The sequence below is a fragment of the Schistocerca nitens genome, chromosome 2 (genome assembly GCF_023898315.1).
Source record: "Schistocerca nitens isolate TAMUIC-IGC-003100 chromosome 2, iqSchNite1.1, whole genome shotgun sequence".
Classification (NCBI taxonomy): Eukaryota; Metazoa; Arthropoda; class Insecta; order Orthoptera; family Acrididae; genus Schistocerca; species Schistocerca nitens.
Genome location: NC_064615.1, coordinates 39106498 through 39121833, shown reverse-complemented (window position 1 = coordinate 39121833; position 15336 = coordinate 39106498). Strand labels below are relative to the sequence as shown.

The window sequence follows — 15336 nt, the reverse complement described above, 5'->3', positions numbered from 1 at the left end:
GTAGGACACGTCCTGCGGCATCGAAGGATCACCAACTTAGTGATGGAGGGAAGCGTGGAGGGTAAAAATCGCAGTGGGACACCAAGAGATGAATACAGTAAGCGGATTCAGAAGGATGTAGGTTGCAGTAGTCACTCGGAGATGAAGAAGCTTGCACAGGATAGAGTAGCATGGAGAGCTGCATCAAACCAGTCTCTGGACTGAAGACCACAACAACAACAACAACAATTCTGACAAGCCGATGCATTAGTCTTATAATTTTCTACGTACATGCCAGTTTACGAGGGAGAGTTCTTGTATGGCTATTTTGAGAAGTATACAAAACCTGACTCTCGAGATCTGAAGATGGGAAAATTGATTACCGAAACCTATTATCGAGATAAAGGTTATTATCTTGGCAAAGAAGTTTATCTTCTATAATCTGTTGTTACAGATTGCCACTAGCAGCTCAAAATGAGTAAACTAAAATATGATCAATAGCATGACAGGATAGGGGGGGGGGGGACACTGAGGTAAGTACATATTATGACCGCCGCTTACCACCAATCTAAGTGGCACCCGACGTCGTTGCGGGCACGAGATGCATGAGAGAAGTGCGGGGTGGTTATAATTAAACTTACTGTATAAATCTTAAATTAAATTTTTCCTGAGACATTTAAGTCTCTAACTTATCTACGATAACGTTGGAAACTGAAGATGTGAATTAAAATTTGTGCGGCGGCCGGGTTTCGTTGTTTATTAGGCAGATATGCTGACCATTACACCAGCGCAGCACTGTAGTTAACAGAGCTGCACGAACTATACAAGTCAAGTACCCGCACCAACACAAACTCCAATTCACACCTTCCCTTATATTGTCACTATTACCAGGGCTCTCCGACATTGGAATAACACCCCAGCATTGTACGTCATGAGGAAGTGCTGTACGACATGTGGTCTTATAGATCTTAAATTAAGTTTTCGCTTGTAATAGTGACAATATAAGGGGAGATGTGAATTGCAGTTTGTGTTGGGGAGGGCACGTGACTTGGGTGGTTCGTGCAGCTCTGTGGGCCATAGTGCTGCGGTGATGTAACGGTCAGCATATCTACCTAGGAATTGCCGGCATGGTAGCTCAGCGTGTTCGGACAGAAGGTTACGTACCCTCTATAATAAAAAACCTGAGTTAATCGACCATCAACGAACTTAATCGGATGTCTTACGACCTCCGCCCCGAGCAGATACAACGAACAAACGCGGACCAAAAAAAAAGGAAGCAAGAAGACCCCGGTTCGAGTCCCGGCTGCAGTACAAATTTTAATTCACTTCTTCAGCTTCCAACGTTTTCGTAAACTTACTGTGTTACGATTGCTGGAATGCGGACTGTATACTTCGCAGTACGCTGAAGCATCGTAGGTATGTTACTTAACTGGTGCGCTCGCGGATTATGCTGAAAAAGTAGTAGTTCCAATTTCTGCCACCAGGTGAAAATATGGTACTATAGGAATTCAGAGTGTAGTGTGGGCACAGGACAAGGGGAGGAACGATCAAACACATGATACGAGCGGTTCTGGCACTTTTATTAGGATGTTGTTGTTGTTGTTATGGTCTTCAGTCCTGAGACTGGTTTGATGCAGCTCTCCATGCTACCCTATCCTGTGCAAGCTTCTTCATCTCCCAGTACCTACTGCAACCTACATCCTTCTGAATCTGCTTAGTGTATTCATCTCTCGGTCTCCCTCTACGATTTTTACCCTCCACGCTGCCCTCCAATGCTAAATTTGTGATCCCTTGATGCCTCAAAACATGTCCTACCAACCGATCCCTTCTTCTAGTCAAGTTGTGCCACAAACTTCTCTTCTCCGCAATCCTATTCAATACGTCCTCATTAGTTACGTGATTTACCCACCTTATCTTCAGCATTCTTCTGTAACACCACATTTCGAAAGCTTCTATTCTCTTCTTGTCCAAACTAGTTATCGTCCATGTGTCACTTCCATACATGGCTACACTCCATACAAATACTTTCAGAAACGACTTCCTGACACTTAAATCTATACTCGATGTTAACAAATTTCTCTTCTCCAGAAAGGATTTCCTTGCCATTGCCAGTCTACATTTTATATCCTCTCTACTTCGACCATCATCAGTTATTTTACTCCCTAAATAGCAAAACTCCTTTACTACTTTAAGTGTCTCATTTCCTAATCTAATTCCCTCAGCATCACTCGATTTATTTTGACTACATTCCATTATCCTCGTTTTGCTTTTGTTGATGTTCATCTTATATCCTCCTTTCAAGACACTGTCAATTCCGTTCAACTGCTCTTCCAAGTCCTTTGCTGTCTCTGACAGAATTACAATGTCATCGGCGAACCTCAAAGTTTTTACTTCTTCTCCATGAATTTTAATACCTACTCCGAATTTTTCTTTTGTTTCCTTTACTGCTTGCTCAATATACAGATTGAATAACATCGGGGAGAGGCTACAACCTTGTTTCACTCCTTACGCAACCACTGCTTCCCTTTCATGCCCCTCGTCTCTTATAACTGCCATCTGGTTTCTGTACAAATTGTAAATAGCCTTTCGCTCCCTGTATTTTACCCCTGCCACCTTCAGAATTTGAAAGAGAGTATTCCAGTTAACATTGTCAAAAACTTTCTCTAAGTTTCCAAATGCTAGAAACGTAGGTTTGCCTTTTCTTAATTTATTAGGATACGGTCATAAGTTACAACATATGGTCTGTATGGGTCTCTGTACTCAGCAACGTGCTGCATCTGTAGCATGGCACGGTCGACACTAGCTCGAAACACAGCCAGTGTAATCAGAGCGGTATGTCGACGTACGCTATTCTTTAGGTATCCCCACAACCAGAAGTCACATGTATTTAGTTCGGTCGATCTGGATGGCCACACGTCTTTAAATTGAATAGTGATGATGTAATCGTTAACAAAGGTATCTCAGAACGAATCTTTCATCTGGCAAGGGACATGTCGTTTCGTCCCATCTGCCATCATAATAATGGTTGCGCTCCTGCAAAGCTTGAATCATACGTTACACTAGGCGGTCCTTGTAACACGCAGATGTCAACGCACAACTCAGACGGTCCTGAGGTGTCATCGCCTGGAAGGAAAACGAACCGAGAATGGAGGAGTGAATCCACACCACGCGGACAAATAAGCTGAGTGCAGTGGTTGTTCCTCCACAACATGCTGCATAGAAGAACCCCGTATGCGGCAGTTCTTTGCGTTCACGACAGTGTGCAGAGTAAAATGTGCCTCGTCCATGCAAAGAATATTCTTCGGCCAGATGTCATCCTTTTCTATGCGTACCAGATAACGAACGGCTAAGTCACGGCTCTGAAGCCCGTCTAGGGACTTCATTTGGTGCAAATTCTGAATCTTGTACAGATATCAGTGTAAAATGCGCCGCATAATCTTTTGCAGTATTGATTTCCACGACACAGTCAGAGCATTGGCTGCAGGATTTGAGGCAAGTGCTTCCCGGTCGGCTTTCTTCAGATTTCTTGATCACTTTCTTTAGCCCATTTTACTGACATGGCTGCTCTTCGCAGCTGTTTCTGTCATCGATATTCCTGCACTGCAGAGCTAATATCGCTGCCGTACTGATAAAAAACTTTACCAGCAGTGTACGGTCTTTCTTCTCAGAAGCCATTGTGTTTTCTACGGAAAACTTTAACCTTCTTAATTCTTTACACCAACATTCACTTAACAAAAGCCGGCCGGAGTGGCCGAGCGGTTCTAGGCGCGTCAGTCTGGAACCGCGCGACCGCTACGGTCGCAGGTTCGAATCCTGCCTCGGGCATGGATGTGTGTGATGTCCTTAGGTTAGTTAGGTTCAAGTAGTTCTAAAGTTCTAGGGGACTGATGACTTCAGCTGTTAAGTCCCATAGTGCTCAGAGCCATTTGAACTTAACAAAAGAAATAACACACATTGCCAAGCGTCAAAACAGGAAACATTTTAAGTTCTGACTGCTTGCAGTGCCATATTTAGAAAGTGGAACTATTATTTGTGTCAGCATACTCCGCGAGGGCACCGCTTAAAGAACATACCTGCGATGTTACAGCATCCTGCGACTCACACAGCCCGCACTACAGCTCTCTAAACATTTAATTATAAATACACGGTATATAGTCACTCGCCTTAAACTTGCACCGCAGATGTTGCGGAAATGGAAAGTGCTATTGATGTGCAGTTCTCACAGGATGAAATGGTAGTCAGGGGCTCGTACTGCTAGCCTATGTACAAATTATAATAACACTCAGAAAGGGTATTTTTTGCTCAAACTTACACTAATTTAAATGGGTCTATGCCTGTTGACATTAACTAACTGAAATTATGGTAAGTTAGAATGTCAGTGGTGTTTGTTGCAGGATACTAGAGCGAGTCTTTTAGGAGGCTGAACTCATACGTTCCTGGTTTGATGAACATTCAGACACGCTATCGCACATGGACAGTTCCGCTAAATTACTCGACTTTAATTCCACTGAAAATATCTGGCACTGCCTACATCTAGACCCATACTTCGCAATTCACAATTCAGCGCCTGGAAGAGGAGCCAACATAATATTTTTGCATTCAGACAGTTTGTGACTGAAATTTTGTGAAAGATCTAAATGCAACCAAATACTCTTTTGTTTTAATGATTGCCGCTGCAACTCTCGTCTCATATCCGTGAAACTCTCCACCCTGCATCCATATCTACATCTACATGGATACTCTGCAAATCGCATTTAATACCTGGCTGAGGGTTCATCGAACCACCTTCACAATTCTCTATTATTTCAATATCGTATAGCGCGCGGAAAGAATGAACACCTATATCTTTCCGTACGAGCTCCGATTTTCCTTATATTATCGTGGTGATCGTTCCTCCCTATATCCTATGTAGGTCGGTGTCAACAAGATATTTTCGCATTCGGAGGAGAAAATTGGTGATTGGAACTACGTGATAAGATTCCGTCGCAACGAAAAACGCCTTTCTTTTAATGACGTCCAGCCCAAATCCTGTATCATTTCTGTGACACTCTCTCCCATGTTTCGCGATAACACAAAAGTGCTGCCTTTCTTTGAACTTTTCCGATGTGCTCCGTCAGTCCTATCTGGTAAGGATCCTACACCGCGTAGCAGTATTCTAAAAGAGGACGGACAAGCGTAGTATAGGCAGTCTCCTTAGTAGCTCTGTTACATTTTATCTGTCCTGCCAATAAAACACAGTCTTTGTTTAGCCTTCCACCACAACATTTTCTATGTGTTACTTCCAATTTAAGTTGTTCGTAAGTAGGTATTTACTTGAATTTACGGCCTTTATAATTGACTGATATATCGTGTAACCGAAGTTTAACGAATTCCTTGTAGCACTCATGTGGATGACCTCACACTTTTCGTTACTTAGGGTCAACTGCCACTTTTCGCACCATTCAGATATCTTTTCTAAATCGTTTTGCAGTTTGTTTTGATCTTCTGATGACTTTATAAGTCGATAAACGACAGTGTCATCTGCAATCAACGTAAGACGGCTGCTCTGATTGTCTCCCAAATCGTTTATATAGATAAGGAACAACAAAGGGCCTATAACATTACCTTGGGGAACGCCAGAAATCACTTCTGTTTTACTCCATGACTTCCCGTCAATTACTACGAACTGTGACCTCTCTGACAGTAAATCACAAATCCAGTCACATAACTGAGACGATATTCCGTAAGCACGCAATTTCACTACGAGCAGCTTGTGTGGTACAGTGTCAAAAGCCTTCCGGAAATCCAGAAATATGGATTTCCTCGTCAATAGCACTAAACACCATTTCACGCTAGTACGAAACGAGCTCCCCTTCTTTGAACTTTTTTGATATCCTGCATTAATACTATCAGATATGGACCCCATATCGCACTGCACTACTCCGGAAGAGGACGAACGAGCGTAATGTTGGCAGCCTCTTCAGTGCATCTTGTAGGTGTCCTCCCGATAAAACACACTCTTTGGATCGCTTTCCGCACAACGTGTGACCGTTGCAAATTAAGTTAATAGAAACTGCAATCCACAAGTACCTAGTTGAAATAAAAGTCTTTGAATCTGTGGTGATTTACCCTGCAGCCGAAATTTAGCAGATTCCTTTAAGTACGCCTGTGGATGACCTCACACTTTTCATTATTTACGTAGATTCCATTGCCACTTTTCCCACCTTACAGATATCTTCTCTAAATCGTTTTGTGATTAGTTTTGGTGCTCTGATGACTTCGATAGACGGCAAATAACAGCATCATCTGCAAACAATCTAAAAAGGCTGCTCAAATTGTCTCCTACATCGTTTTCATACATTAGGAACAGCAAAGAGCCTGTAATAATTTCCTGGGGAGCGCCAGCTATCAATTTTATTTTACTCGATGACTTGCCGTCAGTTACTACGAGCTGTGGCCTTTCTGACAGCACAGCAATGACAACACTACATAGGCGCACAATTTCATTCGAAGCCGCTTGTGCGGAACGGTATCAAGAACCTTCTGGAAATCTAGAAGTGTGGAATCAATTTGAGATCTCCTGTTGATACACTCAGTAATACTGAAGGTGAATAACAAAGATGTAACACAGGAATCAACATCCTTGCAATGTGTTAGGTCTAAAGGATATACACTACTGGCCATAAAAATTGCTACACCACGAAGATGACGTGGTTCAGATACGAAATTTAACCGACAGGAAGAAGATGCAGCGATATGCAAATGATTAGCTTTTCAAAACATTCACACAAGCTTGGCGCCGGTGGCGACACCTACAACGTGCTGACATGAGCAAAGTTTCCAACCGATTTCTCATACACAAACATCAGTTGGCCGGCGTTTCCTGGTGAAACGCTGTTGTGATGCCTCGTGTAAGGAGGAGAAATGCGTACCATCACGTTTCCGACTTTGATAAAGCTCGGATTGTAGCCTAACGCTATTGCGGTTTATTGTATCGCGACATTGCTGCTCGCGTTGGTCGAGATCCAATGACTGGTAGCAGAATATGGAATCGGTGGTTTCAGGAGGGTAATACGGAACGCCGTTCTGGATCCCAACGGCCTCGTGTCACTAGCAGTCAAGATGACAGGCATCTTATCCGCATGGCTGTAACGGATCGTGCAGCCACGTCTCGATACATGAGTCAACAGATAGGGACGTTTGCAAGACAACCATCTGTACGAACAGTTCGACGACGTTTGCAGCAGCATGGACTATCAGCTCGGAGACCATGGCTGCGGTTACCCTTGACGCTGCATCACAGACAGGAGCGCCTGCGATGGTGTACTCAATGACGAACCTGGGTTCACGAATGGCGAAAAGTCATTTTTCGGATGAATCCAGGTTCTGTTTACAGCATCGTGATGTTCGCATCCATGTTTGTCGACATCGCGGTGAACGCACATTGGAAGCGTGTATTCGTCACCGCCATATCATCCGGCGTGATTGTATGGGATGTTATTGGTTACACGTCTCGGTCACCTCCTGTTCGCATTGACGACACTTTGAACAGTGGACGTTAAATTTCAGATGTGTTACGACCCGTGGCTCTACCCTTCATTCGATCCCTGGGAAACCCTACATTTCAGCAGGATAATGCACGACCGCATGTTGCAGGTCCTGTACGGGCCTTTCTGGGTACAGAAATTGTTCGACTGCTGCCCTGGCCAGCACATTCTCCAGATCTCTCACCAATTGAAAACGTCTGGTCAATGGTGGCTTAGCAACTGGCTCGTCACAATACGCCAGCAACTACTCTTGATTAACTGTGGTATCGTGTTGAAGCTGCATGGGCAGCTGTGCCTGTACACGCCATCCAAGCTCTGTTTGACACAATGCCCAGGCGTATCGAGGCCGTTATTACGGCCAGAGGTGGTTGTTCTGGGTACTAATTTCTTCAGGATCTATGCACCCAAATTGAGTGAAAATGTAATCACATGTCAGGTCTAGTACATATCTTTGTCCAGTGAATACCCGTGTATCATCTTCATTTCTTCTTGGTGTAGCAGTTTTAATGGTCAGTAGTGTAATTATCTAAAACTATATTCGGCTATGTATGGAGTCTTTTCCTCTAGAAACTAAGCGATTACCAAAGCTAGGGACTGTTTTCCACGGTCTGGCCGGTGACAAGTTTCGTGTCTGGTATGTTTATTTTTTGGAGGCAACTTTGTGTAGACTCTTTGTATACAGTGGTGTGCACGGGTGGAGTGCTGAGGGTGCGCTGCTCTCGCTGTTGCAGCCCTGACCTGATCCAGTTCTCGTCGGAGCTGATCCTGGCGCCGCGCGACGACTACAACGTGTGGATGCTGTCTTCCCGCTTCCAGAAGTTCTTCCGGCGCACCTACAACCCGCACGAGATCAACATGCGCATCCTGCGCATCCGCCTAGCGCCCACCATCGGGCCCTACTTCGGCCCCGGACTGCTCAACAACACCCTCGTCTTCGACGGCTTCTAGAGCGCGCGCCACCGGACCACTCGCAAAGGTCACCTGTTGCTCGGACGGTTGCGTCGTTCTCCACTCCAGCCTCGTCTCGTTACCGCTTTCCAAAACTTTTGCCTTTTGACCTCTCCTCCCGCAAAATTTGTCTGAGAAGTATCGCGAACAAGCAGGAAAATTACCTGTGTCCTTATTTACTCAATTCAGCTGTAACGTAATATCTGTACTGCAGCAATATTATCACATAATCATGTTCCTACGAGCGTCAGTCAGCTGCAAATGCAGAACTTTTCAGTTGTCTGTCAACCAACAAAATGAAAGTCCCCTATTAAATAGATGTCGTATTACTCTCTGACCTGCTTCCTGACATTACTTGACTTCATTGCAGTTTTCAGATAGTTGATGACTGGTCATAACAGCTTATGTACACAATATTTTATCACATTAAACTTAAATCTTACTGAATAATACACACAGACCAGTAAGTTTTCTCCCACCATAGGAACAGCAGCTGAGGTTCACATTCAAAATGATTGTGAAATTATGAGATATTTCGACTAAATGAAATCTGTATTTTAGATTCTGTTTCGAGACAAACTTTTACATAATTCGAGCTATGGTCACAGTTTGTTACTTTTTTCTTCCCTCCCTTCTCAGACACTGAAGAGACAAATGTCAATATCAAGTTTAAACGACAATAGCTATCATATAACTTTACCTTACCATGTACGGTCTGCTAGAGGAAAATAACGTTTATGTGCAATATACAATTCTGTACTGCAAAATCGGATTCTGTAGCTACGAATTTGATGGCAAAATCTCTTGAATTAGAGTTCGAAAACTAGCCGTAATGATTAACGGCATCGAACCGTATTCCTTCGAATTTTCTTTATATGCACATATCAACAAGTGCTTCTTACTTGTATAAACAATTGCGAATCCCTGTGCTCACATTAAATGAAACACACAACTGCCTGTTTAAGCTAAACCAACGAATCTCTCACGGTATCTCTTTCTTCCAGAAGTTCAGACTTAGATATTACTTACTTGACACTTCATTGCAGTGTCTACAATGTTACAATTCCCTACACTTAGTCATCTAGAGATAATTATATCCAAGAACGCAAAATAAAAATAATAATGGACAAGTATCTTTAACATAATGTAGCAGTTGTTCCTCGATATCTACAACTTCTTACTGGTCATTTCTGCAGTGGCCCAATGCATTTTTATACCGTCATTTTATTCTTTTTCAGAACACTGCTGACCGATTCGGAGAGCAACTTGTGAATTAATCATCATTAACTGTCATGATTCTAGCGACGTTTCAACCCATAATGTTGGCACCATCTTTCTAAAGTGGCAGAAAAGCATATTAAAAATTTCGTTCGATCTTTTCATACTTCACTCTTATTTCCTGTGCCAAAGAGATCCGTGTATTTTTATGGTAGGCTTACCATATAGGCCTTAGCACACGTCAAAAGAATAGAATGTACGTTTGTAAAGCGTTATTGTTGTTTAATTATTGAAAGTGGAAAAATATTCTATTTTAAATAAACTTACGTCAGTCACTTGTTTTGCTGCCATGCGCCAATACATTTAACTTGGAGTGAACAGTAGTACGTTAGATATGTACTACAGTAATAGCTAATACACAAATGGAAAATCTCTCCTGAGTTTGCATCCAAACAGACCACCGTCCATGTAAAGGATTTAATGATGTTGTTAATATGTTTGTTATTTATTTTTGTACATACTCAACAGAATTTTGTAATTACCATCTTTTTGTAACTTTTTGCACTCTCATGTTCTTGTTTCTGCGGTTACACGAAATTGTTTTTAAAATAAATTTTATTTTGGAAGTATCGTTGTTAAATTGTAAACGCAATGTTCCTTGCTTTCCTTTGTCTTCCATAAGGATATAACTTTACAGTTTTGTGGCTTTATTATTAATGAAAAATCGTGATAAATTAATGCAAAATCCAATTATATTTTAAACAATAAACTGTAAAATAAAAATTTTAATAAATTTACTTTGTTTAATCAAAATTGTAATTCATGTCATGAAATTGGTCTCTCTAGTCAAAACTGTTGTAGCTCTCAATCGCAGTAAACAAGAAAAAATACAAAGAGGACAAAATATGCGAATTATACACGTAGTGAAAAACTGTGATTGTTAAAAGCTAGTACCAAAATTAGTGCCACTGTCATTTAAGCTGTAAAGGGTTAATTTTCTAGACGCAAATCAAACGAAAATTTTACGAGTTATACTTTTACAAAGTAACTATCATGAAATTATTCTTGAAATAAATATACATAAACGTCAAAGAACAGAGGAAGATATCGAACATTGCACTAAATATTTTTCGCCGTTTTATCACATCAGTCATTCAGTGTTATCTAACCTCAGTATCAAAATAACGCAATACACGTGATAATAAATCTGCAGCAAAGAGTCACATTCGGTTAAAAATCGACTGAGAAGGCTACGCACACACTTTGAAAAAGTATTCACGCTGATGGGGAGATGTCTCAGTGTTGAGAAACGTGGAGCTCACCTATGCTGCCGTTTTAATGCTGTGGTGCTCGTCGGTTTGCAAGGATGAACTGTTAGCCACGCCCAGCTTTCACTGTAGTGACCACCTGCGCTGATCACATTTCACTTTCACCGATCTATGTGCACCATCCTTAAACCAGTAAACATTTTTTCCTCGAACAGTGTGACCGTATTATCCACATTTCAGCCAATTTCACGTTCTCCTTCAAATAGAGTGTATTCGTAGCAATTTTGCATTAAAAAGTCAGTCCCGTTCAAGCTTGAAAGACTAAGGTGGTGAAAATGTCATCATTTAGACAAATATAAGCAGCAACAAATCAAGTCTTACTGAATATCATGCCTGGCAATCAGTGTATACTTCTGAAATGACGTGTTGCAAACACCAAGAGCTGCATTTTATTACATATTTGGTCACCTGACGATGATCCTTTTAGGAAAGGGGCGATGTCTGAAATACATCAAATTGAATATAGATATTCAGTTACTAATGATTGCAACGTGTACTAACAAAGCAAAAGGTCACTTTTATACAGTAAATGTACTTATCTATTTAAGGAGTAGTTTTGACAGACTACCAACAGTTGTTGTTGCATCACGGGAAAAGGCAGCTATTTTAGTGCACAGGCGACTTGCACAGTGTTGCAGTCCTAATTTGTGATAACGTTTTTGAGTAGTGAAGCTGTTAAAACTGTGAAAATTCACCGTAGGATTAAAGCACTGAACGGTGATTCGTGTGTGTCCCTGGAGTAAGTTCAAGAATGGTGCGAATAATTTACACGTAGACAAAGACATGGGATTCCTCCTAATATCGTGTCCTTTTGATCCTGCTTATGCCCAGCATAGAGCAACAACTCGACGTGACATGGGACTCATATCTACTTTCTTTCAGGATGCAAAAGGGGTTATTCTGGAGGATTACATCGAAATGGGATTATGAGTGACCAATAACTCATATACAAATCTGATACTAAATCATATTCTCCCTGCCGTCAGGGTAAACGACGAGGTCTTCTGTCTGCAGATGTTTCGCTGCAACCGTCCCACCGTAGCAACAATACAGGATATGGAATTCGAGTGTCTCGAACTCCTACTTTACTCACATAACTCCGAATCCATTGTTCGGACGAGTCAAGGAAGCGTTGGTAGCCAAGTGTTTCAGAGGTGATGGAGAGTTGAAAACCACGGCGCACGAGTGGCTACGGTTACAACGAAAACAATTACTTCCACGATTTACCGGTGGAGTTCCGAAGCGAAGAAATGGTTGCATTATAAGTTAAAGATACTATTAAAAAATTCTATATCTGTAATTGTAGTATTATGTCTTACGTACAACAATAAGTGTTGGTAGTGTTGATGTGAATCATCCTCTTACAATATTTTACGACCATGATATTAACAAACATAAATACCGCACGGCGTTTTTGGCCGTGATCTCTCCTAAGGCTTCAGCCAAATCAAATGCAATGATTTTTTTAATTCTAGCCACTAGGCAACTGTCCTACGTGAAACGTGACTGTTTAGTCTAGCTGAGTGATGAGTTCGTCCTTAGTGTAATTCGTGTTTATGTTGATGACGACGAGAGAGAGAATTGAGACGTTAAACCAAGGTCCCAACACGTCTACTATCGAACAGCACCAAGAGCGACGTCGTGTTTGAGGTCCCCATGCGACCAGCATATCACTTTCAAGGGTGTCGCGTTTCCCCAGTACGTGGTACTCTGTGCAAGGTTTGGAATTTAACCCAGAACATTGGTGCAAGGTCTGGTGACCAGAAAATTGGTGCCACTATCTCTCCTTCCCATTGAAAAGGTGGAAATCTGTCCCACCACCTGATCTCAACCAGCTGAAACGCTTCTGCCCTTTTTAAAATGCGGTATTTGTGAGTTCGCTCTGCCATCCAGTTACGAAGTCATGGATAACCGGTATCTTAATTAGTGTCCTCATATTTAGGTACCAGTACTGTATGGTTGAGTTGTTATACGCTATTTGGAGCTCTGTAGCAGTCTGACTGCTTCTCAGAAAACTCCGCAGATCCATCCTCTGGACCGGAACGTAAGGAACGGAGTGCCGATTCCCTTCAACCGCCTGTTAGTGTCCCACACACGTGAATGGGAGCAAAGTACGCATGTAGCACCTAACTGGGTCCACCTGTACTACCAAGCTTCCCTCCTTCCCTCTCTCGCAGCTCATCTCCTTCTCTTTCCTTTCTCTGTCCATCACCTATTCTCCCCTCTCTTGGTCAATTTCCTCCTCTATGCTTTCTTTGTCCTTTTCTTCCTCCTCCTCTCGTCCATCTCCTCCTCCCTCCTTTCTTTCCCCATCTCTTCCTCCCCTGTGTCTCTTTCTATCTCTTTTCCTTTTCTCTCTCCTTCTCCCCCCTCTGTCCACTTCCCGTGCCCCCTCTCTGTTCATCCCCTCATATGCCCTATCTACGTCGATCTAATCTATGCCCCCTCTCTGTCCATTTCTTCCTCCCCTCACCAACGTTATCATTCTGACCCCAATAGGAGGCTAGTGGTCCTTACCCCACAGTATTTCTTTCCAGATTGTAGCTAATATGTATACCCAATTTGGCTGAAATAGTTCCACGGGTTCAGGATGAATTTTTTGCATGTTAATTGCCTGTATATGCACATCTCAAATATATTTCACATATATTTAACATGTTTAAAACATATTTGTTCACATTTTTCACCTGCAGTTTAGCTTTCAAGCAGCTCAACGCTTACGACATCGTATATTCTGAACTTGATGTCGAACAATGATATAATTTTGCAAGTACATCCAGTGGTATATGTGTCTGCCGTCTGCGAAATGCGTAGTGTATAGAGATAATAGTAAAAAAGTAATAAATAAAAACATAACGCATTATGCAGCAGTTTTTCACACATTTCAGTGTTTGTGATGTCGTATCTTGTGACTAGGTGGCATACACTAATATATTTTTGTATGTACATTCAGCAACATATGCGGAGTTTGTGTGCCAAACGTGTTGAGATTAGAGTTAGTAGGGAGGAAGTAATAAATGTAAACATCATGTACGATGCGGCAGTTTGTCACATCTCTCAATGTTTGCGACGACGGATCTCATGAGCTGTGTGCCGCATAGTGATATAATTTTTCTGGTGCATTCAGTGGTATATGTGAGTACCTTCTGAAAAATGTGTCATGAATGCATTTAGTAGTAATGAAGTAATAAATTAAAACGCCTTGATTCATGCGGCAGTTTTACGGCGTGAACAGCGAAAATGTAGCAGGCGATAAACTTTTTTCCCTCGACCGTTCTTTGGAGACTGTCAGTAAGAAAAAGTTTCCTAAGAATTTGAAATTGTGTTTAAAATTTATTTCAAGCCACTAAGCGCTCTCATTCTCAAGTACTGGATGACTATGGCCATCGAGCGTTGTGGGCTGCACTGGTTTTTCATTCACTCCTCCACCCCTTTGATAGGTAGGTGGTTACTATCCACAGTGATGTTTCCCAGACATTAAGTGATATATGGACCAAGTCTGGTCGAATTCGGTTCTGTTGTTTTGGAGGAGATGTGAAACATATATACATCCATTTGTTGAATTGTATGGAAATACTTGGAATGCAGGTCATGTGTGTGTGTGTGGGTGGGTGGATGGGTGGGTGTGCGTGTGATTGAATACCTCTTTCCTTTACTAAAATGAGTCGTATCCACTATAATTTGTAGCGTGTAATGTATCAGGAGCTGACTGGCTCTAAATGGCTCTGAGCACTATGGGACTCAACTGCTGAGGTCATTAGTCCCCTAGAACTTAGAACTAGTTAAACCTAACTAACCTAAGGACATCACATACATCCATGCCCGAGGCAGGATTCGAACCTGCGACCGTAGCGGTCTCGCGGTTCCAGACTGCAGCGCCAGAACCGCGCGGCCACTTCGGCCGGCTAGGAGCTGACTAAATAGATTATATCCGGAAAAAAGATCCCTACGCATGATGAAGGAATGATGCGAATGGGACGGAAAAAGGTAGATCTACATGTACAGACAAGCAAATGATTACAATTTCACAAAAAAACTGGATAATTTGTTCAAGAGAAAGAACTTTACAAAGAGAGCAAGTCAGTAACGCGTTGGTTGGTCCACCTCAGGCCCTTATGCAAGCAGTTATTCGAATTGGCATTGACTGATAAAGTTAATGGATGTCCTAGTGAAGCATATAGTCCCAATTCCATCCCACTGGCGTGTTAGAAATTTACGATCTGCCTCAAATGTTGTCAATTGGCAAGAAATCCAACGACCTTACTGGCCAAGGTAGATTTTCGCCAGCACGTGTAGCGTTGCTCTTGGGGGACGAAAATAAAAAGAATTGTTACTTT

The 15336-nt window shown here is 42.1% G+C and overlaps 1 protein-coding gene across 1 annotated transcript in view; it reads left to right on the top strand.

Moving 5' to 3' along the window:
• LOC126234253 (protein yellow-like) overlaps nt 1–10484 on the top strand; it is a 140263-nt gene extending 129779 nt beyond the window's left edge. The window contains exon 5 of the mRNA XM_049942946.1: nt 8237–10484. Coding sequence (XP_049798903.1) covers nt 8237–8453 — 217 coding nt within the window. The 3' untranslated portion in view covers nt 8454–10484. The remainder of the gene's footprint in view (nt 1–8236) is intronic.
• The last annotated feature ends 4852 nt before the right edge of the window (nt 10485–15336 follow it).